Source organism: Triplophysa rosa, linkage group LG12, assembly GCF_024868665.1.
Source record: "Triplophysa rosa linkage group LG12, Trosa_1v2, whole genome shotgun sequence".
Classification (NCBI taxonomy): domain Eukaryota; kingdom Metazoa; phylum Chordata; class Actinopteri; order Cypriniformes; family Nemacheilidae; genus Triplophysa; species Triplophysa rosa.
The window spans coordinates 19,395,118-19,420,117 of NC_079901.1; the positions used below are offsets into that span (position 1 = coordinate 19,395,118).

Sequence of the window (25,000 nt, forward strand, 5' to 3'; positions counted from 1 at the left end):
TCTCATTTATGATTTCAATAAATAAATGAATACATAAATAAGTAAACAAATTAATTAACGAAATTTAAATAATAAGAGACAGTGCAGAGGATAAAAATGCATAATTACGTGGGAGTGAAATTTGGAAAGGGGCGTGGATGTGGGCATGGCTCTCTTGCTGCGGGTGATTTAAAGGTCTTCAGCGGCAGGCGATATGAATACCATAAAGCATAATCAATCTCAGACGTCTCCACTGCTGAATTTGTGTGAGCGATGTCAAACGGGGACAGGGTGGTTTTAGCGCTTGGTGGAGCTGGAACTGTGGGTTCAGGAATAGTAAAAGCGCTTCTGGATAGAGGTAAGATCAACTGTCATATCACATTTATGTACAGTATTACATATCAATTATGTATACGAGTATATATAATGTAAAAACACTACATAATATTAATAAGAAGAAAAAGAAGAAATAATATTACTATTATTGTTGTTTTTACCTTTAGGACAGAAGTGCTTGGATTTTTTAGCCTATTTATTTTATAGGCCATTATTTAACATTTTGTGGCTTCTTGTATTTTAATGTTGAACCCGTGAGTCCGGAGTAATTTAATTTAACTAAAACAATTTTGTGATTATATAATAATCAAAATCTGTCTGTTAGACAGACTGACTGCTGCATGCAGGGTAAAACTTAAGCAAAAAGTAAATAATTAACTCATAATAAACTCTTTTTAAGACAAAACAATGGCACTGATATATTTTATCAGTATATCACGGTGCAAGTTGGTTTCAGACAAGTTTAAACATGCATTTTAGTCTGGGACTAGATTTAAGCTTAGTCTGTGAAACTGAGCTTTAGATAGTAAGAATGTTAATGCATATAACCGTTTACCTGAAAGTGTTGCATTGCATTCGTGTTAACTATGCAAATACATGCAGGTTTTAAGGTTGCTGTGATTTCCAGAGACAACAACAAATTGGAAAAGCTCAAGGGGTTTGTTTCACCAGGCACAAATAATAACCTGACCACAATAGTTGGGAATGTTGGTAAGTGTCTTCTACCTATAAATTTCATACATATATTTTTGTTTCAGATTATTTTTGCAGTTGTAAGAATTATTTGTTATTCATGAATTTCATCAGGCTCAGAGGAAGCGGTGGAGGATGTGAAACAGGCCTTGCTCAGGTCAGTGGGGAAGATCACAGATGTGGTGTCTTCTCTGGGCTTCAGCTGGTGGCAGGGAGGTCCACCGCACACTCAGCCCCTCAAAGAACTGCAGTGGGTGAGCATATCTAGGGTGACAGATGAAGAAGTCTTTTTCACAAATGATAAACAAAATATTTGTTTTATCTATAAACAGGTCATTGAGACTCTGTTGTACAGCACCTTTGTGTCCTGGAAAGCATTCTTTCCCCTGGTGAGAGACAATCCAAACAGCACCTACACCTTTATCACAGGTGGGTCATTGTTTAGACGTAGGTCATTGTTCACAGGTGGGTCATTCTTTCTTTAAACATTGTTTACAGCAAGTGACAGAACGACAGAAATATACCTAAGTTTTGTTCTACAGGCGGTGCCGGGGAGAAATTGTTAATGCCTGGCACAGGGTTCCTGACTATAGGGGCAGCTAACGCTCTGGCCTTCTGTCAGGTTCTACGAGAAGAGTACCCGGAGCTGAAATGTAAACTCAACCAGGTGCGTCTGCGAAGTACTAAAAATAGTTATATTTTGGCCGTGACATGTGGAGTCTCTTTAGATGTGCTTAATGAAATGTAATTGAAGTATTTCCTCAAATTTGTTCATCTGAAATGCTGACCTCTGTAACCTTCCGACAGGTGAAAATCAATACGGGTGTGGCTACCCCAGACCGAATGGCCCCCGGGTACCTGAACCATTTGGATTTAGGTGAGGCTGTGGCTAAACTGGTGGAACGTCGGAACAAGTCTCACATCATCTATTCTGTGAGCTGTCCTGCTGATCTAAAAACGGTTATCTTGGAGGGCAATCTGTAATCACAGACTGAAAGCTACGTCTTCATATTTGACCCCGTATTCACTTTGTCCTGTTGTCAATATGCTTGTATTGTTTTATTGCATGTCAACAAAACATTTCAGTGTATGCTTTGCATTAGTAAGTCATAGGAAATAAATATTCATGGTGTTTAAAACATATCAGCATAATATTCAATGGAACAATGCTTTTGAGAGTAGCCAAGTTTAACGAAGCCCCAGCTGAAAGAGCTGGACATCGACGTTCAAACTTGTGAGAATGGGATGTGAAAACAAACTTGTACTGTTCCTTAGAGTGAACGCAAGGAAATATTTGGCAGGTTGTCGGCACACTTGGTCTCCTTAGCGTGACTTCTTGTCCTCATTCACCTAAAATCTATCTGACTTCTACTTATTTGGCTCCAATTATTCCCAGCTGTGTGGTCTGTCATAAAAAGTGTGTGAAGAGGGCAAGAGGTTGAGAAATGACTGGAAAAAACAATGAAACTCTGTTATTCTTGTTTAGTGTAATAGTATTTGTGTATATGCTTTAACAACATGAATGTAAATTTGCCATTAAAAAAATGAGAATCAGTCCAGTGTCTATTTGACTACATTTCGACAAAATGTTAAATGCTCTCTCATTTTTAACTCGCTTTGGATAAAAGCTTAGTCTAAATGAAAAAAATGTATATGATTATGGAAAGAGATAAGGTGTGAAAGCCTTGTAAGTTTGTTCAGCTCTTTTTACTCAACCTAAATATAGTCGTCTTCTATACTCTGCTTCTGATTAAAACCAGGATTCATAACAGGGTGTATTTGTTTAAAAAGAACATCTCCCAGAGTCCTAGTTTGTTTTGTGGAGGCTGACCACCTGTGCTTGAAGCAGTAACCATAGTGACATGAGCCACAAAACTCAGGGTGTGACACGACTTTCGTCTCCTGCATTTCATTAAAAACTGGCTTGCGGCCATCTTTCAAAAAAGATTTGGGAATTGGAAATATTGAAAACAATGGAAAATGAAGAATAAACGCTGTCCCTTTCCGTGAGACGGTGCCGTTATGAGAGCCAAAGCGTGGTTTCTCATCAATATTTTAAACTCATATTCGGAATAAATTATAGTGTGTGAACGCAGTTAAAAGGAAGAAACATCAGGAATACAAATCTCAGTGCCAGACCAACACGGACACAATTAGAAACCTCAACATGTGTGCGTGGTCACAGAGCTGAGGGTGAATAAGTCATGCCGAGGGAGCAGAGACCTACTCACTTTCTGCATGCACATTTTACCTCACTTCTGTTAAATTCCAAAACATGTGCACATCTAACTAGAACAAAGCTCAAGATGGGCGCTCAACCACCTGGTAAGAACAAACATAGCAAATTAGAGCAAAAGAAAAGATGGCACACCACAGCTTTTTTTTAATGTATTATCACATTCGCAGGATCATCTTTCATTCCTTGCCAAATGCAAACAAATGATTTTATAGGGCTGGTAAACTTTGCATAACCACTTTTGGTGTGTTCTAGTGCTTAAAGCAATAGTTCACTAAAAATGCATATGGTCTTTTTTGATGGATCACAGGTGTTAGACAAAATAAAAAAAAAGGGACAGTCTCAGTCACCACTTACTTTTGTTGTGTGTAAATAAGATAAAAATGGTGCCCTAACATTCTGTCTAACATTTCCTTTCAAAGTTTTTGATGTTTTTAGTTGAACTATCCCTTTAACCGCAAGGTTTGTCGCAGAATATTATGGACCCCATGGGTGCCAATTCCAAAACCCAGACAGGAACTTGGGTGTTTATGTAGAGTGACAGGACAAGTCGACTGGAAGGGATTTCAAAAGGCCGCCCATAGACAAAGAGTCACACAGTGAAGCCATTAGAGTAATCTTCACACACAGAGGGTATTCTAGGACAGGGGTTAAACCTCCTGATTCAGAGTGGCATGTTTTCTCCTTTAGCCCGGAAACGTTCAGAGCAATCCAGCCATCTGCCCATCAGGCAGCTCTGCCACCCTCGATATCCCTGCCGCCTCAAGAACACCCAGGTCTAACCAGCTACCCAGACATGGCTGGGGCTTGAAATTGATTTTTAACGCCATATCAGCACTCAATACTATTTCAATGGCAAGATTGGGAATAGTTCAAAATAAAAGCAGACAATATACTAAATACGGTTCAAAAAAAGCTAAGAGATAAAAGTAGGTTAAAGAGTCTTTATTGTTTGAAAATTCACATGCCTTTCACTCAAACCATGCCCATGTGAATTCCCCATCTCCAGAGGACTGATCTGATCAGAGACAAAGAACCCTGGGAAGGTTTAGGGAGAACACATGGTCACTCAAGCACAGAGACGACTTACATTCGTGATATTCACATTAAATCAGCAAAACATACAACAACAGTCCCTGTAATATAAGACGAAAAAATAAATATATTTATGCATCACAGACCTTACACTAAATCCCCTCAAATCAGGGATTGTGAATTTTATATCAAACCTCCTCACATCATGAGACAAAAACATATTACAGCAGCATTAGTAATTCTTGCACATTTTTTTCACATTGATTTCAGATTTTTTTGACTAGCGGGGTGAAAATGTTTTCATACAAGTTAAGATATTAAAAAACAAACAAAACATAAAATCTATCGCCCCTTAACAAAACCATACACTAACATGATGCGTGTATGCATAGTGGTATAGTGACTTGAGTAACGCACAACTTAAGTATACAAAACGCTAAAATTAGAACGAGTTCAATACATTTAATTCTAGTAAGCCCAGCTTTTTTTTCCTACCATGTTAAGCTCAAACAAAAGCTAAAATTCCGAGCTAAAACAACATGAACTGCAATTTAGTGACTTTATAAATAGTTTGTGAAATGCTAGTAGTGCTTTAGTTATCGTAAAATTCTCTGAAATATTTTCACAAATATAAAACTCAACTGGACAGATATGCAAAAAGCATGTTACTGGAATACATTATATTTAGAATAACATTGCCTTCTCAGTCCCTTCATAACATCTGGCTCATTCCATTCAGTCTCGCAGAAATATTGTTTGTTACCTTTGCTAAAACAGATCTCAGTTCTAACCACATTCCGATGAACTTGCCGTGCCCACAACGCAACGCTCGTCCTCCTTCTCTTTCCTCAGAGCGTGAGGATAGCGTGCAAGAAAGATTTGAAGAGAATAGAAATGTGGCATGACTTTGGACTAAACCGGCTGAGTGGAGGAGCTCTCTGTAGTCACAGCATCTCCTCGGCACCATCAAAACACGATGAGACCTTTCCGCTGGCTAGGGCATCTAGAACCAAAAAACAAGTGGTTCTAATTAAACTGGATTAATAAGAACAACGTGAGCCATTTAGCAACTTTAGTTTCTTGTAACAGACTTTGCTCTTAAAGAGTGAATGAACAGCTCTATCAGTCTGGCAGGGTCTGAAAGTTTTGTTTGACGTTTTGGCATGTATAACGGTCTCCATTGGGTAATCTAATTAGGACTTAAGCCACCGTAGGCAATCATTATTTCAGTAACTCGACCTCAAACAGAAACGTCGCCTGTGGCCAACAAACAGCAGCACTTTCTCTTCAACTTTAGTTCAAAGTTCAGAAATGTCAGTGTAATCTATCCATCAAGGTAAGAGAGCAGCAAATCTGGCAGAACCGCCCAGTAATCCTCTTTTCTATTGCAGAAGTGTGGAGCGTCTCTATGTTGGGCCCGGGTAAGTGAGACAAGTCGGCTTTCTAAGATAAATATTCAGATAATGGGAGTCATGATGTTGGAATGATATTTCACATTTAAAAACATCCAGGTTATAGTGATTGCACAGTTTCATGACAGATGATGCTTTAGACTAGGGCTAGTCAACTGGCAGCCCGTGGGCCAAATGCGGCCCGTCAATCATCTTTACCTGGCCCGCCTTAACATTTCAAATAAGTGGAGAGACTTTAAGAACGGTGTGCTTTAAATGCACGTCCTCCTGAGACGCCACATCTTTAAAAGCCCAAAACGCTGCTACATTCAATATGAAAGTAATTCCCGCAGCTCATAATGATTTACGTCTTATAAAGCGATTTGATCGGTCAGTCCAAGAAACTTAATGTTATTTACAACGTTATAATCAGCAATGCATTTCACAGCCACAGGCGATCGGTTTGCGCACGCGATAGGTCGTGTTCTATAACGCGTTTTGTGCCCTTGAAAGTAGGCTAACTGTAGGAAGGGTACACCACGTGAACGGTTGTCTCGGATAAGGGGAAACGGTGTTGTTTTTATTACTGCATTCATTATGTATAACGGCTATATTTACGAAAAACAGCTGTTCATCTCCCCCAGAACTCGCACTATACAAAGGATCTGCCCTATATGTGTGTGTGGCGCATGAATGCGATCGGAATTCACCCGAAGATGTGATAATAGCGTTCAGTTTCTTGCACAGATCAATTGACTCGCTTTATAAGACGCGAATTTAACGTCACAAGGGGCAGGGATTACTTTTGTGTTGAATGTATTTGCGTTTTTACTTTTATTGATTTAATTTTAATTCAACCAAGTATCTTCATAAATATCTTCTTAAAAAACAATGCCACCCACATCTTGGATGTACTGGAGCACTGTGGGTGAGTAAATTAGTAGCAATTTTTTGGTAAAGTAATGCATTAAGGAATATAAAATGCAATTAAAAAGACAATATCCCTTTTAATTTAATATCATGAAAAGGCACAAATACTGGATGCAATATTTGTGTGCATGTTTTAATATATGGCCTATAAGTAACAGCAACAAAAACAGTATAAAAGGAACAAAACGAAATAAATAAAAGAAATACAAAATAACAGAAGAAATGAGGATATGGTAAAAAAACTGGCCCTCATCCTATTTATACTTTTGGAGTCTGGCCCTCAAAGAAAAGTAGTTGAAGACCCATGCTTTAGACTGTAGTAGACAGCTCCGATCTAAAGACTCACAATAACTTACATGAACACAGAAATGATGTCACATGCTCACCTACATCAGGTGGGTTTGGCAGCAGGGGGCGGGGCTCCACCCAACACCAATGACTCCACATAGGTCAGTGCACTCTGCAGTGACGTCAGACAGTAACCCTCCTCTCCGATCAGATACCTGTAGACATAAATAAACACATCACTGATGATTCTTCTCACAAGGGAAAACATCATCTCCCCTACAAAGGGTCAACTTCAAGTGAACCCATCTACTAATGAGACCGAGACACGAGATCAAGCTGAAGCCAAGAGTCGGTGTAACGTGTCGGGAAGAGAGAAGAATGCTGCGAAAGAGCCAGGGAAGTAAACAGAGAGACAATTCTGTTCAAATATGTTTTGGATGACTCTTAAGAACCTGCCTCAGAGAAGAATTAAAACTCGATCGCATCTTTTCTCACAAGCTCTGCTGAAAGTTCATCACAGGCTTCCAAGCCACCGAGCAGCATAAACATCTAACAAGACTTTATTTGTATTTTTATAGAGAGAGAAACCCAAACCAGAATATCCCCACATTCCTTGTAAAGTGCCAATCTAACCAGCCTGTAAAAATGTCCAGTTTTATACTGATAAACACAGCTCGGGGCTGTGGTCGAAGTAGACACGCAAGGGTGCGGTGCAGGAGGGGTGACATGAATACCCACGACGCCTCTCAGGAAAACGGGTCGAGTGGTCACCCCCACAAACTTAGATCGGACTGCTGTGATAGCCTCTGCTCACACTGATATCAACATCACAGTTGCACTCGCTTTACAAATAATGACCTTTTTGTTTCTTTTACAGGGTTTATTAAAACAAGTTCAGACTGGAGGGCATAGCCAAATAAAATATTTCTGCACAGAATCAGAAAGGGTGCGATAGAGGATACATTTCGATATTGGCACAGGGTGTGGGTATTGCTCTGTCGATGCTTGATGGATTCCCCAATGACAGCGAGAATTAGTCAAATTACCATCAGGGTGCAAGAAATGATAAGATTTGACAAGTCAAGACTTTTAAAGTGTCATCTAACCAGCCATTATCAACTGAAGCCAAACTTTTGACAGATTGTTAGACTGTTTGATATGACGCAAATGACAAAACTGTCGACAAACAGTAAATATAATTTTAACCCATAATCACAGAAACATTAAACTCAACTCATACACCCAAGTAATGGACTTAAGCCCAAACAAAGGGCTGGATAATGATAATCTACCTTACATTTTATTGGCCATATCATTCTGCATAACATCTCATAAGTGCATTACATTCACATTTTAGTCATTTCATAAGTGTCATGGTCATAAGTGATTTCTGATTGGCTACCTTTTAACCTCTTTAAATTATTATAAGGTTTGGAATGATGAGGGTTAATAAATAATATCGGCAGTACACAAAAGATGATATTTTGAAGAACAACATTGTACTCCGTTGACCTCCACTGTATGGACACAAAACCATTTCTCAAAATATCTTCTAGTTATAAACCGTTTTTTGAATAGCAAGGTCACAATTTAGTTTATGGAGTATGTTCGTGTGGAAGGGAAAGATCAGACGGTGGATATAAATATCGAGGACGCACCCCTCATGGATGAACTCCTCCAATGCAGCACATTCAGACACCAGCTGAGGCATTTCGCTCCGTAAGGCCACAAATGCCAGGATGGGTAGCAGGTCATCAGCACCTCTGGAAAAAGATTTGACAATTAATCCTCAATTCTGACAATTTTCTGAACAGAGTAAACACCATATTTCAATGCAATATCATGATAATGAGGCTACAAGGGATCAACGGGTTATACCATTGTGTAACTTGATGTCAACCATTTAGCCACTGCAAAATAAAAAAGTTCAGGTGACTAAAACAAACCCTTGAACAACGTTCATCTCTCCCTCCAAATCTCGCATTAATATGGCATCTTCCCTAACTAAAGGCTATGGAAGATTCCAAAAGATCGCGTAACACCCACTCTCTCATGCTGCGTGTGGAAGGGACAACTTGCGTGAGAAAGCAGATAGGTGTCCCCTTTCGTGCCGGACTGCAGGACACCTGATACGTGTTATACAAGTGAGAATAGTTCTGCATTCCATAAGAGTCCTCTCTGCGAACACAACTTATCAAAAATAATGCTCACGCACAGCAAAGGTGTGTAGGGATGACACGGTCCTCAGCTTGTTCAAGCCTGTTTTGTTGAATGATGGCACAAAAGAATATGCAGAACAGCCAGAATGTTTTCCATAAAACAGTGAGAGGATTTTTTTATGTGAAAAGTTATGTGCAAAATAAAATGGCTAAATATGCAAGCAGGTGCAAAGAGAACGCTTGCGAAAAAAGCGAATACGCCCGCTTAAAAAGACAAAAGAAACTAACAAAGAAATGCAGACATGAGACAACCGCTGCGCAGAGGGGAAGAGCGATGTAAATTCTGAGTGTGCGAACACAATGCAAAATAAAGAGGAGAGTGCAAGTGAAAAAGAGGAGAGACAATGGAACAGAACAGCCAAAAGAAAGGGTGAGAATGGCTAAATTGTTCGTGTTCATGCATGCATGCATGAGGACATTCATTTTCCTTCACAACCAAACACAAACTTAAAAGTAAAACAAAGACAGAATGCACCCTGGCGGCGCTACCGGGGCAAAATAAGGGCAAGTCTTCCACTGGGTTCACTAATGCCTTAAAAGCATACTCATTTTTGAACCAAAGTTCAAGCACAGAACGGGAAACACCCAAATATGTTAATAAACCCAAACCATCAGATCAGATTATACAATCAGCGGCACGTTACTCTGGCAAGAACCAACATGACTGTTAGGGGTGGGCAGTATTCACCGATATCATATACAGTAATATAAATATTTTAATATGACTTTACACCACACAACACTAGTTATTTTGGACCAAAAATGTTTAATGGTTAAATGTTTTCCAGTCAATGAAAAACTTGAAAGTACTTTTGTATTTGACTGAAACATGAACACAAAATTTAACAATAAGATTAGATGAGGCTTTATAAAATAGCGGCTTGTAACAGCACATCAGACGAATGCTATGTAAATACGCCAAGCTGCAAAACTGCTTGCCAAACATAAACAACCTACACCATCCACCCGAGATGAGTGGCAGGTTGTGACGTGAATAAACTTAAATCCTTCCCCTTGCAAATCAAGAAAGTAAACCTTGTCACAGAAACTGTTTTTTTTGCTTGCCTTTGATTTTTTTCCTCACTGCCAGTACACCAGAATCAGGTCCCACATTTATGGAACTGCGCAGTAAATGGTCATACTCCCCAGACCTATACATGGACTAAGTGTATAGTGTACACTAAGAATCAACGTATAAGAGTTCAGGACAACTGGAGAAAACCATCAAAAGGCAGTTTTGTTTTGATGGGTGGGGTGTGGTGTGGTGAGGGCAAGAGGTTACAAACATCATAACAGCCCCCAGTTTTTCCATTTACAAGATGCTGGTGTGCGCTCACGCTTTTACTGTCAAGATTACACTCGGGAGGAAAACATCTTGAATTTCCAATACAATCTGAGTGAAGCTGACGCTGAGGTCTGTGGGGGATTATGCGAGCTGCCAGACAGGCCCAGCAACACGCGATGAACAGATTCTCTTCCTTTGAGCCAAGTACAGTGGTATTGATATATCTGAACTGAATAAATCTACACTTTTGACACTTGGGAGATACTGCAAATACTTGCAGTAGCTTGCGACATGAGCCGTGTTTTCTTGTAAAGTGCAAGCAATGAAACAGATGCATTTAAAAAACTCTTGTTAAAAAAGCAAAAAAAGGGGAGCAGACAGACAAACATGTTCAGGGCCATAACTAGATGTCTTGGAAGGAGAGAGATACGTTCAGGTCGGCCTCAAAGCTTGCTTTTAGTCAGAATAACTGGATCATCCTTACTGTGGAACTCAACTCTCACTTTCCTTCAGCAGTTCTACACGCTGACCCTCTGTCTCAAAGTGCATCAAGGCCGTAGTGTGTTCCAGACAGGGCGACCCACTTAGAGAGGAAGTCAGCGTTGAGTACCCTGCAGGGGCCAGAGGGTCGAGACAGAAGCCCTGCTGAGTTTTGGCCCCTGTGGGGTCTGATGAAGTCTGACACTGAGCCAGTAAACACACAGGAGGTCATCCCTAAAAGCCTGAACTTCAACTAAGTTCTATCGTGTCTATCTGAACTTTTTAGGGAAACGAAATTATGTGACGCATACAGTATACTCACATCGCTGCTGATTTGGGTGTTGGGTCATTTTCTTGAAGCAGACGGTACTCTTCCGCACAGGCACAGATCATTCGTAGGGTGCGAACTGCAAAGAAATGCAAGTTTTTTACAAATTTGCACTTGCTTTTATAAGTACAATAAACGAAACATCTGCGCATTTTGACCGGTGACCAAAGCAGAACACAAAACACTGCAATAACAAACCAAAAGTGTTGTTCAAATCATCTTAGACGGCTTACCTATACACTCCAGCTTCTTCTGAGGACAATAGTCTCTACATAGAAGTTTCAGCTCCTGTACCGCTGTCTCATATGGGTAGGAACCATGCAGCACGGCTGGGTCCCGGGGGAACAATTTGGATGCTACACCAACATCGGCAGGTGAAACGTTTGAGTAAAGACGCATGTTGCTCTCAACAGCCATCTCCCGTTCTCGATGAACCCATCTGATGCATCAAAATACAAATAAATGAATCACAGCTATTATTCAATACATAGAAATGAGTCTGTCAAATATGAATGTTTTGAAATGAATTTCTTTTAAGTTAATATTTGCTTTAGTAAGCGATTGTATGAGAAGTGATGGCTTCATACAAGCACGCCAGAACTAAGGAACATGTCTATAAATCAAATTTCAACTTAAGAGTGCCATCTACTGCTCGGTGTCTGAGAAAATCCCTTTAATGTAATTGTGACTAGTCTGCAATGTCTAAAAATGGACAACAAAGCGGGTTTGGAAAAAAACAAGTCAAATCTCAAGTCTTTAAGTCAATTCTGTATCCAAGTAAAAACTGTGTTTTTAGAAAATGACCAAGAATTTACTGTACTACCAAAGTTATGCAGCAACTACAGCCATGAGGTTTTAGATGCTACAGATTGTAAAAATTCCTTAAGATTTACACAAACCATACAAAAATACAATATGAACTCGCATGCATTAAAATATTAAATGCTTCTGTTGAACATGAATACATTTCATAGTTAAATAAAAAACGACTGTTCATACTTATCAACAATGCGAATACTTCCTTACAGAACGTGTCAACCAAAGTGGTAAATGTTTACTCAAAATGATTCCTCCTATGCCCTGGCCATTACATTTGTGAGACGACAAGATTTGTGAAAAAGCATAAACGTGACAGTACCTAAAAAGTGCCAACAGGGGGCGCCAAATGGGCGTAAAGAAGACTTCCTCTATACACGCCACACACTGATCCTTAGAAGTTGCAGTGTTGAGACATTCAAATGACAGAAGACAGAGAGACAGCAGGCGATCTGTTCCACACAAAGACAAATCCATTAACATACGATTCCCACAGAAAATCAGCAAGTAGTACATTTCATGAAAGAACCCTTTGACAAACATTTATGGTGGATTAAGTAGAAAAACTGGTGTTTCTACAGCCATGCAATGAAACATCTCATTGACAGAATTACCAATGGCATTGTGGATATCCTTTACTATCGATTTCAGATGTTCCTTCAAAGCACGCTCCTCAAGATCTTGAATGTGAGACTCTACTTCCACGTGTGTTGAGTCAAAGGTCACATCAGAGTCTGTGTCATCACTACTGTGAGAAGGAACCCAATCCAGCTGAGTGAGAAACTTCTCCAGATCCTCGAAAGAGTTCTCCCTATCCGTGGCAACCAGAGACGAGGGCTCATCCGGATCTGTCTCCGACTTCATGTCATTGGCATTGTGGTCGCAGGACGGGGAAAAGGAGATAGAGGCATCTGATAAGCTGTGTGTCAGGGTAGATTTAAGTGGGCTCTGTTGCTGCTGTGGGGACATTGGACTGTCGGATAGAAGGAGGCTCTGGGCACTTCGGGAGGGTTTTAAAGTTGGTGAACGAGCAGGCATTGGGCTTAGAGGAACACGTTGGCTTACTATGGGATACAGTCTGTTATACACTCTGTACTGAAGTCTCCTCAGCAGTTGCATGACTGGGTGATCAGGGCAGCTGGGACCAGAGAAGAAACAGACAATATGCGATAAGACAAGGTCTCTAACACCAAACATGAATTAACTGGTGAACAGGCACCAAAAGCCTACCTGAGAAGACAAGAGATAAGACCTGAAACCAGTGCTGGATCATTCGGGCTCTTTTTTAATCTAGCTTTCCAAGCTTTGGGCCATTCCTAAATGATTAAAACAATGAAGAAAGTTATTTTAAATTGATGCGAGTCTATCAGTATGTCCGAATAGAAATGAGCACACAACACACAAAGACCAAATGGCTCAAATTCTAACAAACTCACATGATCTTGCTCATATTCAAGCACTCTCGCGTACAGGACTCGCTGCTCTTGCTCTTCAGGTGTCATTGTGTTACAGGTTGCAAACCGCCTGGATGCAAAAAAGACATAGCATAAGAGCACTGGATAAGATAAGAGCATCTGCCAAATGCATACATTGATAAGACACACAGCTGATAAATTTGGCCTAAAATCACCTGTTTGCTTCCTCCTGCAGACGTAGTCTCCTCTCCTCCATTTTTCTTTGAAGCTGCCAACGCTCAGGAAAACAGTTGAAAATGTCACTCAATAGAAGAATCACTATAGCACCCCGCAGAAAAACAAACGCCACCATACTTGCATGCAATATTCCTTTCTACAAGTCTACTCCGTTTCTATAGATTATGTCATACTATTACATTAAATATTGCTCTTATCTATTAAATAATTGCATTAAAATAATATATTAAACTATAAAAGCATGAATAACCGGTCAACCGCTTTGCATAAAAAGCACAAAAGGTCACAAAGTTGGTACGTATGTAACAGCTTCTACAGCTAAATCACATATTGATAGAAAATATTGACGGAAATAAAAACCTCAAGTTTACAAAAACAATTCAATTACAATTGGTAGAAACTATAGGCCTATATTTTCAGACAGTCCAGACAGATTTGAATATATTTAACAAAAAATCCAGAACTGTGTAAAACGTCAAAGCATTCTTAAGGTGACATTGGAAAGCATATCATAAAAGTTGTAAAGGATACTGCATCTTGTCTGGCTTTGGCAATGATCAGATTCTCCATCATCTGTCTCTGGAGTGAGAGAGTCTGTACCAGGAAATAAATATACGATGATATCATATATTATTTAAGGAATAAAGAAAAAGAATATACTTTTACACAGGCTAGTTAGATTTTGGTTAGATTTAGGGCTTGATCTAATGTTTCTGCTTTCGCAAAACACCCAAAATAACAGCCAACAAAAAATATGAATTGTTACTACAATTAAAACAAAACGTTTACCTATTTTTTCAGAACTTTAATATTTAATAAAACGATTTTAATTTAAATGTTTAATTTTAATTGCGAGTTTTATTTTAAGTTTTATTTACATCTTAAAGTTGTCTTAACGTTACATGTCTAAAAATTCATATAACGTTAACAGCTTCGCAGTTGCGACCACCACCAGTTAACATCCACTTTGTCACCACGCGGAGAAATAGTTAACATATAACGAAGGATACCTTCCAAAACGTCTTCACTTTTTTCCAATATAAACGGAGATCCATTGGCGTGTCTCTGCGTCTCTGGATCATTCTTGAAAACTGGACAACAAACAACGTTCGTGTCCTGCCCAACAATATACAAAGTATAAAACAGGCCTTCAAGTTTCAAGCACTTGCCACGTAAGTGAATGCGACGTTGCTCATTAAAACAGCGATAGTACGCAAAAGGAAATTAAATATGAATTGGACAATCTGTTCGCCTCTGGTTAATCTATCGCTGCGATCTTTTGACTGAATCCCACAACATGAATACCACCAGTCACACTAGAGCAACATGTGAGTTCTTCTTCTGGTGTTTTATGGCGGTTTGGCAAACCAACGAAAAGGTGCATTACCGCCACCTACTGATCTGGAGTGTGGAGTGTACATAGATTTGGAAGGAAGAAATACAACCCCCCCCAAAAAAACTATATTCTATCTATTGTTCCTGTGTTTTTCAGGTCTTTAAATAATATTTCATGTACTCTTGATTGCCTTGACCCGTTTCCTAACAATACTTTTAAAGAAATATTATCCACTCCCAACCATCCTAATTCTTGTATTAATTGGAATCTCTACCTTTCATATGCAGAACACTCATTAAGAATATGCCTCACTGTTTCTAATTCTCCACATTTGTCACACTTTCCCGATTCATGCTTACCTATTTTAAAAAGACTATAGTTTAATGCTGTATGTCCAATTCTTAGTCTTGAAATAATGACATCCTTCTTCCTATTTCCATATCTTTTTCTCTCATTTCCAACACACTCCTGAATCTGGAAAAGATGTCTTCCTTTAGACCCACTATTCCATAACTTTTGCCATTTCTTACTTACTTCAAATGATATAACATGTGACTTGAGTGAATCGCGCAAAGCCATTTAAAACGAGAGGTGTGGCGTAGGAAGTGTTTTGCGCACGCGCATAATCAGGTACGCTATCATTCATAAACATGGGGCACTAAAAAAATAGGGCAAAGAATAATAAACTGTATTGTATTAGCGCGTGTAGACGGCACTCACCATGTTGTTGTCATCTACGTTTGGTTAATGCATGTATATATGTGTATATATGTGGGTTTTTTCCACACTATGTTAACACATTTGCTTTTCATGACTTACCAATGAGGTCTTTTGAATGGCCTGACCAGGAGTAAGTCTTGCCAGTCTTGCTTCATAATTGGCCTTAAGTTTCTGGTTTAAGCGTGATGCCTCCTCAATAGGCGATAATTCCCTGTCACACACACAAAACTCGTTATGAAACAGGGTCTTACTGACAACAGGACAGAAGAACAAAACATACAATTAACGTCATTCACATGATGCAGAATAGATTCGCCCCTTATCACAAAACTGATAGCCTTGAAAGATCAATTGCTGGGGTCAATGGCCAGTGGAAGTGCACATAACAAAATAAAACATTGTCATGTGAACCATCAAATAAAACAAATTACATATACTGACCCAAAACTGAAATACTATAAATAAAATTAAATAGAAATAGAATTTTGAAACAATTCCCTTTTAACATTTTGGAAATGTGCAAGGGTTGCATTTTTTCATATTTCTTTATATATAGTTTTGGTTTGTTATCCAGTACTTCAATGTCTATCTAAGACATTGATAGAGTAGGGGTTAGTGATAGAGTAGGGATTCAGTGAGAGGCCAGCTGTGAGCCCAACAATCAATTGGTTATCGGGACACTGCACACATCATTATATAATGTAGGTTCGTCCACATTCTACTGCATTCTGTTGTACAGCTGTTATGAAACTCAGTAGTTCATCGACTCACTTTTTGTTGTCTTGTGACACCATCATCTGAAGCTTCTGGAAGACTTCAGGGGGGAGAAAGGGAGAGCCCGTCTTCCCTCCCTCTGAAAGGACCCTGCGGTGTCTGGTGGGCTGAAGGTTGGCCTGCGGTTTGCTTTCAGTCTCAGAAACCTTCACTGGCTCGTTAGGTGTTTCTACAGAATGAGTTGGAAATATTCATGCAATACATGGATGTTCACCATACCAGTAGGTTTGTAAAAGAGAGGTTGTCAAACTTTCCGCCAACCCGGCGACCCCCTAATTTATGACAACAAGGTTTTATCAGTTGCACTGTATGGTCAACCTGAAATATACATCAGAATCAGAAAGAGCTTTATTGCCAAGTATGTTTGCACATACAAGGAATTTGTTTTGGTGACAGGAGCATCCAGTACACAGAAACAGCAACAACAGAGACCATAACACAATAGAATACAGTACACAGATGATTTAAATAAGGGCCTATGGGTATAAAAAATAAGAAATACAATACAATAAACATAAGATAAAGATATAGAGAGTAAAGCTATGTGTGTATGTAAATATGTACAAGTAAAAAATAAGAATAGACTATTGTAGTACAAGGTATGTGCTATAAACAGCAGAATGAAATATAATTTACAGAAAAAGTTGTATAAAAAATAGATAGTGTATTATCTGGAGGATATAATTAATATTGCACTTAATTATTATTGCACAGAGTTATTAATTGCATGGTGGGTAAAAAACATTTAACTGTTCAAGGGGTAAATGGCCTGAGGGAAGAAGCTGTTTTTGTGTCTGGTTGTTTTGGTGCTCAGTGCTCTGTAGCGAAGCTTGATGTACATGAAGGCTCACCTGTTATTTTGGGATAATTTGTGACATTAATGGCCGGTATGGTGGTCTGTTTGTCTTGAGGAGTTGGTGTGGAGGAGGAGGCCGGCGCTGGGAATTCAGGCCTTCGATCTAAGCATGATTTGACCCTCTCTAAACATTGTTCTGCCAGTTTGACCATCTTTTCCACTTCCACTGACTCGATCTCACTCTCCTCTGGCAGACGAAGTACATTAAAATCATGTGACTTTGGAAACTACATTACCAAAACAAGAGCTTTACAGGACGAATTATAGACACAATCTATCATGTCTAATGAATCTGCCCGTTAAAAGTCTGCAAACACAATTAGGTGCCAATGTGATAATCTTATTATTTCTTAATCTTAATAGAACTTTAAGATGCCTTTAATGTAATCTTCAAGACGTGATACACGTATGATCATGTTTGTGTAATTTACTAATTGCGTCATCTGGTTAATCAAATTTACTGTGGTGCCCTGATGGGTCATTAAAGCAAGTGAACGAGGGCAAATAGAGAAACTGGAAGATCACTGCAACTAAGACAAAAGTAAAAAAAGACAAAAGATAAAACATGAAATTGCTTCCTTAAAACTCCCCTTGAAGCAGGAAGATGTTTCACACCACATATAAATGACTCATTTAAAAGAAGTGAAACTTCTTATGCAATAACCAGTTTTGAAAAATCTGAATGCAGTGATACAACAAACCCACATAATACTGATGTGAGGTATGACTTACGTTTGATTTCTGCATTCTCAAGCAGAGCATGAGAGATGTAGTTAATACTTCTCAAGTATTCACAGTACGCCTCCTACAAAAGAAAAACAAATCATAAAGGTTGTAAGTATTTCGTTGTAGATGTCCCATTGGAGGCCATCTGGGGGCATCTCTTGAAATGACACCCACTACATTGGAGAATGACAACATGATTTAATGAGTTTATCTAAATCTAACAACATGAACAAACCCCAAGCCTTAAATATATTTAAATACAACCTCTTATTTCTTGTGATAATGACACAGGTAATTAAATTTAGTTAATATCAAATTGTTGTCAACAGTGCATAACAGATTTTATCCACTGATTTTATAAGTGTTTATTTAACTTTTACTAGATAAGTACTGGATAAAGTTCGCGTTTGGGACACGATCGACTGGATCCCACAGTATTGGGAAAAACGATTGGGGTTCTCATGATCCATCAGCTTCTGTCAATGTTTATACTGATAAGTGACCTCCGTCTCGCATACAAATATTGGATACATGTGACCATATCTGTACCGATCAGAGTAGGTTTAAATATGTATAAAGATTCAAACAGTTGTACCTTGTGTCTGTTGCCAGTATCCAACTGAATGGCCACTTTCACGAGACGCATAGCATTTTGCAGTGGTCTCTGAAAACTGTCACTCGGATGGGCTGCCATCCTGCCAAAACAATGAACTGCCGCAACAACGTCTAGTGGTGGAACATCTTGTGATTTCATAATAAAAGTTGCCACTCACAGCTGTATTTTTAAAATGCAAAGAGCATAATAATAATAATAATAATAGCATTTGGCATTATATTATTTTTGAATTTAGGTTCTCACAGTTTCAGGTTCTCATTATTTAAAAATGTATGATTAAAAAACAAAGGGTATAAAACCTTTTATATTATTTTTTAATTTGTATTATTATGTTAAAACCCTACTTTTGATTTAGATTTTCATTATTTTATATTCTCATCATTCAAAAATAACATCTATATGTTTAAATAACAAACATCAAGAAAACATTTATAATATTTTTTTGCCATTACTTTGGTGCCTAGTTTTGAATTTAGATGCTCATTACTTATAAAAAAATTAAAGTCGCATTTTGTCGCATTATCCGTAATTTATTATTTAGTATATGTTTATAAAATAGATATCAATTAAACACGTATAATATATGTTTGGCATTTCGGACCTTGTTTTTAAATCTGAATTCTCAACAAACATTTTCATCGAACTTCAAATTTTTAGACAACTGAGGTTTCGCTTCCGGGTCGAGGGTGACTAACGTGGTGCATCTTGCTCAACGTGCGCACCACTTTTAGTGGTGGAAGCATCTAAAAGTGGTTAAATATAAAAGTAAACAGGCTAAGAAGAGACAGGTACGTCTTTATTTATATATCTTTATTGTGTGGTTTCGTTGTCGTATTGCATTACGTAATGCCGCGGTCAGCTAAAGACGTAACTTAGTTGGATTGTCTACAGTAGAAAAGCAACTTAAGAGGAAAATTAGAACATATGATGTCCATGTTTTCAAATAATTATTTTTTTATTTTATGTTTAATCAGTCACGTTTGCTGTTATATAGAGATTGTGTTGTAAAAAGAAGCTGTTTGATCAAAGTTTTTCTTATGGAAATTTACCATGGTTTACTAACATACTGTATGTTACAACAATTAACTAAGCCACCAATTTATCACTGTTTCACCATTGTAACGTTAGCCGTAGTTCAACCATTTTTAGTAATACTATGGTAATACAAATGGTAATCAATCCATCAATAACATGGTTATTACACTTTAAGTAACATCAAATTTTCCTTAAGATGAGTCACCTTATGATATAAAACCATGTTCTTATGTCCACATATCTCAGATCAACAATGGGGGAGTTTAAAGTTCACCAGGTTCGTTTCTTTGAATATATGCCCACGGGAATCCGAGCTTTAGCTTTCCACGCGCAAAATGAAAAGATGGCAGTAGCGAGGATGGACGGGTCTGTGGAGATTTGCGATTGCTCTGACAACTTTTTCCAAGAAAAGGTACATATAGCTGCCTCATACTGATCAACGATATGTCGTCTTTGTTTCAGCTTGCTGGGAAAAGTTTTAGATGTGTGGTAAAAAGGCATAATGAATTTTTATGTGTGGACAGGTCATCCCTGGAAGAGAGCAGTGTGGGATAGAAGCTCTGTCCTGGGTTGGAGACCGTCTGTTTAGTGCAGGACTAAATGGTGAAATTGCAGAATATGATCTAACAAATCAGAAAGTAAAATACACCATAGATGCATACGGTGGGCCGATCTGGACCATTACAGGCAATAAACAAGGAACACACTTGGCGGTAGGTGTCAATAATACTGTGTACAGTGTACAACGTATCAGCCGGTAAAATACATATTTTTGTTATTTTGTGTATTTAATATTGTGTGTTTTTTATGTTTGTAGGTTGGTTGTGAGGATGGAAATGTGAAGCTGTTTGAGGTGAATGAAGACAAAATACAGTTTGAGAGAAATCTAAACAGGCAGAAAGGTGAGACTTTCAGAAGCTTATTATCTAGAAGCAGACACTTTTATCTAAAGCACCTTATGCATTCAAGCTATACTTTTTTGAAATCATTATGTGTGTTCCATGGGAATCAAACCCATAACCTTTGTGTTGCTATTGCAACGTTTGATCTGTGAGTTCACAAATGGGCACTTGTTTTTAAACTGTGTCTGATTGCTTTTTTCTTTATATTACAGGTCGCATTATTTCTCTTTCTTGGCACCCATCAGGCTCCAAAATAGCAGCTGGGATGATGGACATGATCCAGGTTTTTAATGTAGAAACAGGTGAACCATGTGCCTTTCCTTATCGTATGCAGTCAATATTTTATCATAACCACTTACAAAATGTACATTTCAGCAACACTTTAGCTAGAGTTAATCTTTTAAAGTAATGTTATGAAATCCTAATGTTATTTTTAGGCCACTCCATACACAGGATGCTGGTGGACAGAGGTCTCAGGACGTCCCGCAGTGAGGAGTGTGTTGTGTGGAGCGTGGTCTACCTCTCAGATGGCACCATCATCAGCGGAGACTCTGCTGGAATGGTTAAAATGTGGGACGATTGCACTGGTACTCTGATTAAAAGCCACAATGTCACCAAAAGTGATGTGTTGGCGTTGTCAGTCTCACAGGTGAGAAGATCGAGAAGTTAGTTTGCAAGCGTGGTAATGTTGATGTCATCTTTAATTCTAACCTGTGTTTACTAGCTTGGATGCATTACATGACATACAACAAAATTGAGACAGGAGCTGTCATCTATGTAAGTTAACTGTGCTCTCTTGAATGACAGAACGAGGACAGTCTTGTCGCCGGGACATCGGAGGGATTTGTGGTACAGTTCCAGTTCGTCTCTGTGGTTTTAGAAAAGGATGAGAAAGAATGGGTCAGAACCAGGACATTTAAGAACCACACACATGATATCAGAGCCGTGGCGGAGATCACGACTGCCGTTGTGTCAGGAGGTGAGTCTAACATATAAGAACAAAGCTTCTCAAAGAAACATAATCACTATAAAGTTACACTGTCTGGAAGATAGACTATTTATAAGACGAATACTATTTATAAGATTTGTAAAATAGCAGGGCTACATCCTCCAGCCAGTCCATCACATGACTAAAGTATTTTTGTTTACGGTGGGTTTTATTTATCCTGTGTTAGGTATGGACACTCAGCTGGTTGTGAGACCTTTATTAGACAAGGTCGAAGTGAGATCAACAGCATCGGCCCTCCGGAAGATTCTTTTTCCACATGTGAGTACATGCACAGATTGTAGCTTTCACAGATGTCATCTTTCATGTCTGTAATGGGTCTTGAAATTATTGGTTTATGATGTCATCGCAGAGGAGACTGGTGTCCTGTGCGAAGAAGGCCGGTCTGATGCTGTTCCAGTACCCGAGTCATCTGGAGCTGTGGAGACTTGGAGAGAGTGAAGGACAAGGTAAATCTGACGTTTGTCGATCCATGATATAGTGTAGTTTCTGGAGTTTAGTTTGGCATGAAATGTCTTTAATGTATTTTATTTAGTGTAATGTGTTTGGTTTTTGTTTCCAGCCATACCTGGAAGCAGTTTACCTATCATAAAAAAACCAGAGAAATTGCTTCTTTTGAAAGTGAAGGTAATGTGCTTGATTCGCAAAACGTTTATACTCGGCTTGCACAAAAATTTGAAAATAACATTGGACATTAGTATTTTTGAACATTGAAGCTGCAATCCGTAACTTTTGCTTTTGTATAGCCATCTCTGTTTGCAACATAAAATTGCACATTACTTGCATACATACTGTATCTTTACGTGGGTTGAAGTCAAATGACGTCAAACTGACATTCCCTGTAAAATCTTATAATACATTGTTTATGTACTCGCTCAATAACTGTTTTTAAATTAAGAAAGTTAGATTGCAGCTTTATTTGATAAAGTTTAAACTGATTTATTTTTTAAAACATCCACGTTTTTGAGTCATTTTTATTGCATTGTAAGAGTTGTATAACATTGCTCATACTTAAATCCATGAAGTAATGGAGGTGTGATGTTTACCTGTAGGGTGAGGAGCACATCCGCTGCAGCATCGTGTCCCCGTGTGGAGAATGGATTGCTTATTCCACAGCCAGTAGTTTACGACTGTACAGACTAAACTGTGACAATAACAACGTCAGCATCACCAAGGTAAAGTGAGTTTCACAGAGCTTTATGAGTTGCATGCTAAATGAGTAAATCTGTAGCATTTTTTTATATATATTCATTTTTTTCCCTCTTTTTGTCTCCCTCTAGATATCCAAGCTCCCAAAGGTTCTCAGTTCAGCCAATCAGCTTTGTTTCTCACCAGACTCCTCCCATTTGTTTTCAGCCTCCATAGAGTCATCAGTCCACATGGTGTCTCTCAACCAATTAGGGTGCAAATATGTGGCCACTCTTAAACCAAAGTCAGGTGAGAAAGCTGTAGGCCGGTTCGAAAAAAAGGTTATTTTTATCATCTGTATTAAATTTACCACAATATTGCTTTTTTAGTTCTATAGTTCTGGTTTCTGAAATACTTAATTTATTTAAGTAGGCTCCAAGCAGGCTATTCACTTGTTAACCGCTAGTGAAGATGGGAAATGGTTGGCCTCAGCAAACAGTGACCATGAAGTTCAAGTCTACAATCTGCAGAAACGAAAGGTGATTTTACAGTCAACACACACTGTTTATTGTTGACAGAGGATGGTGGTTTACAGTTATGATTCTACCTTTTATATTTCAGGCTCATTGCACAGTGCCTATCTACAGTTCTGCTGTCAGCGCCATGGCGTTCCACCCAACCACGAACTGCCTGTTCATGGTACATGCAGATCAACAGGTAATGAGTGTGTTTAGTTTCGTTCCGTTTCATTCATTCATTCAAAGTGTGATGCAAAATGGTATTGATTGCTTTGTTTTGTTTGTTCTTTGCTCAACACAGATGTTTGAGTTTTCCATAGAGCAAAAACAGTACACAGATTGGAGCAGATCGGTGCAGAGGAACAAGCTTCATCATATATGGCTGAAGAGAGACACACCGGTCACCAATGTGATGTTTAACCCCAAAAATCCATCCCATGTCATCCTGCATGACATGTACATGCTCTGTGTTATTGATAAAAGCCTGGTGAGACCAACTTTGCCATGCTCTGTTGTCAAAATTCTAAAGCAAGTAATGCATTCTTATTTTTTCAAATATTTTAAATTAATTTACAAAAATGTCTTTTCTAGCCACTCCCTGAAAACAGCACACAGTTTTACAACCAGCTGACCCTGAAGAGCCTTCCAGCAGAGGAAAGAAAATTTTACAGCCATGCTTTCAAAATCTGCAAAACCTTTAGGGTGTGTTAAAAGTTATACATCTTTTGTTGATAAAATAAACCAAACTTGGATGAAAGTGCACTGTCTGAGCCTGAATTTCCGTTTTTCTACGTTTCAGGAGATCCTGTGCGTAGAGCAGATGTTAGATCAGTCTCTCGTGGTGGTTGAGCGCCCTCTAATGGACATCACCACTCAGTTGCCTGCACCCATTAAACAGAAGAAATTTGCCACATAAGCACAAACCTCGTGCCATGAATTAGGATGTGTTTTATTGTGAGTTATGATGACCCGTTTCAAAATCGTTTGTAAAAACTGCTGACACAGCAGACAGTATTAATAAATATTTACTCTACTTGTGTTGAGCTTAAGTGATGTCTGTGTGGTATTTATTTGGCATGGGGTGGAAACAATATGAGAGGGAAGAGAAAATATGTTTTGCGTTATCTCGCAAAACTTTTGCGTTCTCTCGCAAACATATTTACGTTATCGCAAAACATTCAAACGTCCTGTTGTCCCGCTCCGTACATTAACAATGGAGCGGTTCAGAGTAGATTCCCGGACCAATAACTCGTGAGCTAAACGTTGTTATAACACAAATAACACACAATTCCTTAGACAATGATCTACGACCCAGTCTTCCTCAAAACGAGAATATAAATTGATCTCTATATGAGTAGGCGATATGGACAAGTCCAAAGAAACCGTCAGCAAAGTGACTGTAAATCCGAAAAGCGTTACTACAAAAATAATCATTAATAACTTAAATGTTACACACTGTGGTCTCACCAAATTCAGTTTACACATTAATGCTCTCCTGCTGAATTTAAACTGGTTTTATATGAAGGTAAAATCGTGCCATAAAGATTTGCATGCGCAGGATAACATTTGTAAAAGCGTACGTGACATTGCAAGCGTAAAATAAATTTGCATTCGCAAAAAAAGTTTTGTAAAGGTGTAAATCAAGCTGCAAGCGAAAGAAAACTGGGTGCATGCATTAAAGTGTCTGATGTCTGCTTGACTGGCGCGTTATTGAA

General features: G+C 38.7%; 3 protein-coding genes across 6 annotated transcripts; 2 read left to right on the forward strand and 1 right to left on the reverse strand.

The window, feature by feature from the left end:
• The first annotated feature begins 173 nt into the window (after positions 1-173).
• Positions 174-2,562, forward strand: si:dkey-238o13.4 (uncharacterized protein LOC560780 homolog). Its single transcript, XM_057348309.1, has 6 exons — positions 174-337; positions 919-1,026; positions 1,123-1,262; positions 1,341-1,437; positions 1,551-1,675; positions 1,816-2,562. The coding sequence occupies exons 1-6, from the start codon at positions 253-255 to the stop codon at positions 1,990-1,992; spliced, it is 732 nt and encodes a 243-aa protein (XP_057204292.1). The 5' UTR covers positions 174-252; the 3' UTR covers positions 1,993-2,562.
• A 1,618-nt stretch (positions 2,563-4,180) lies between these two features.
• Positions 4,181-18,802, reverse strand: vps9d1 (VPS9 domain containing 1). 4 transcript variants are annotated; one of them, XM_057348353.1, is made up of 17 exons: positions 18,676-18,802; positions 18,087-18,159; positions 17,350-17,541; positions 16,496-16,667; positions 15,824-15,935; positions 14,679-14,759; positions 14,200-14,262; positions 13,647-13,699; positions 13,453-13,540; positions 13,247-13,332; positions 12,631-13,154; positions 12,339-12,468; positions 11,434-11,639; positions 11,195-11,279; positions 8,547-8,651; positions 6,991-7,103; positions 4,181-5,282 (listed from the first exon to the last, which is right to left on the reverse strand). In XM_057348353.1, the coding sequence occupies exons 1-16, from the start codon at positions 18,772-18,774 to the stop codon at positions 6,992-6,994; spliced, it is 2,181 nt and encodes a 726-aa protein (XP_057204336.1). In that variant the 5' UTR covers positions 18,775-18,802; the 3' UTR covers positions 4,181-5,282; position 6,991. The 4 variants fall into 4 exon arrangements, with proteins under 4 accessions (XP_057204336.1, XP_057204335.1, XP_057204338.1 ...); XM_057348352.1 differs by having other exon boundaries at positions 6,987-7,103; XM_057348355.1 differs by having other exon boundaries at positions 6,987-7,103; positions 17,350-17,884; positions 18,676-18,712.
• A 569-nt stretch (positions 18,803-19,371) lies between these two features.
• On the forward strand, positions 19,372-24,326 carry utp4 (UTP4 small subunit processome component). The gene is made up of 17 exons (XM_057348173.1): positions 19,372-19,484; positions 19,978-20,143; positions 20,256-20,444; positions 20,549-20,633; positions 20,846-20,935; positions 21,071-21,282; positions 21,441-21,612; positions 21,809-21,900; positions 21,992-22,088; positions 22,202-22,266; positions 22,692-22,814; positions 22,920-23,076; positions 23,200-23,306; positions 23,389-23,484; positions 23,587-23,772; positions 23,877-23,987; positions 24,085-24,326. The coding sequence occupies exons 2-17, from the start codon at positions 19,985-19,987 to the stop codon at positions 24,199-24,201; spliced, it is 2,058 nt and encodes a 685-aa protein (XP_057204156.1). The 5' UTR covers positions 19,372-19,484; positions 19,978-19,984; the 3' UTR covers positions 24,202-24,326.
• The last annotated feature ends 674 nt before the right edge of the window (positions 24,327-25,000 follow it).

What these genes read in the sequence shown, in the direction of transcription:
- si:dkey-238o13.4 (XM_057348309.1), top strand. Translation starts at nt 253, where the DNA reads ATGTCAAACGGGGACAGGGTGGTTTTAGCGCTTGGTGGAGCTGGAACT. An exon ending in CACCTACACCTTTATCACAG is followed by an intron (nt 1,438 to 1,550) that starts GTGGGTCATTGT and finishes TTTGTTCTACAG; the next exon opens with GCGGTGCCGGGGAGAAATTG. An exon ending in TGAAATGTAAACTCAACCAG is followed by an intron (nt 1,676 to 1,815) that starts GTGCGTCTGCGA and finishes ACCTTCCGACAG; the next exon opens with GTGAAAATCAATACGGGTGT.
- utp4 (XM_057348173.1), top strand. Translation starts at nt 19,985, where the DNA reads ATGGGGGAGTTTAAAGTTCACCAGGTTCGTTTCTTTGAATATATGCCC. An exon ending in ACAACTTTTTCCAAGAAAAG is followed by an intron (nt 20,144 to 20,255) that starts GTACATATAGCT and finishes ATGTGTGGACAG; the next exon opens with GTCATCCCTGGAAGAGAGCA. An exon ending in TGCTTCTTTTGAAAGTGAAG is followed by an intron (nt 22,267 to 22,691) that starts GTAATGTGCTTG and finishes GTTTACCTGTAG; the next exon opens with GGTGAGGAGCACATCCGCTG.
- vps9d1 (XM_057348353.1), bottom strand. Translation starts at nt 18,774, where the DNA reads ATGGCAGCCCATCCGAGTGACAGTTTTCAGAGACCACTGCAAAATGCT. An exon ending in CCATTCAAAAGACCTCATTG is followed by an intron (nt 14,760 to 15,823) that starts GTAAGTCATGAA and finishes TTTGTTGTCCAG; the next exon opens with TTTTCAAGAATGATCCAGAG. An exon ending in CCCCTGTTGGCACTTTTTAG is followed by an intron (nt 11,640 to 12,338) that starts GTACTGTCACGT and finishes TTGATGCATCAG; the next exon opens with ATGGGTTCATCGAGAACGGG.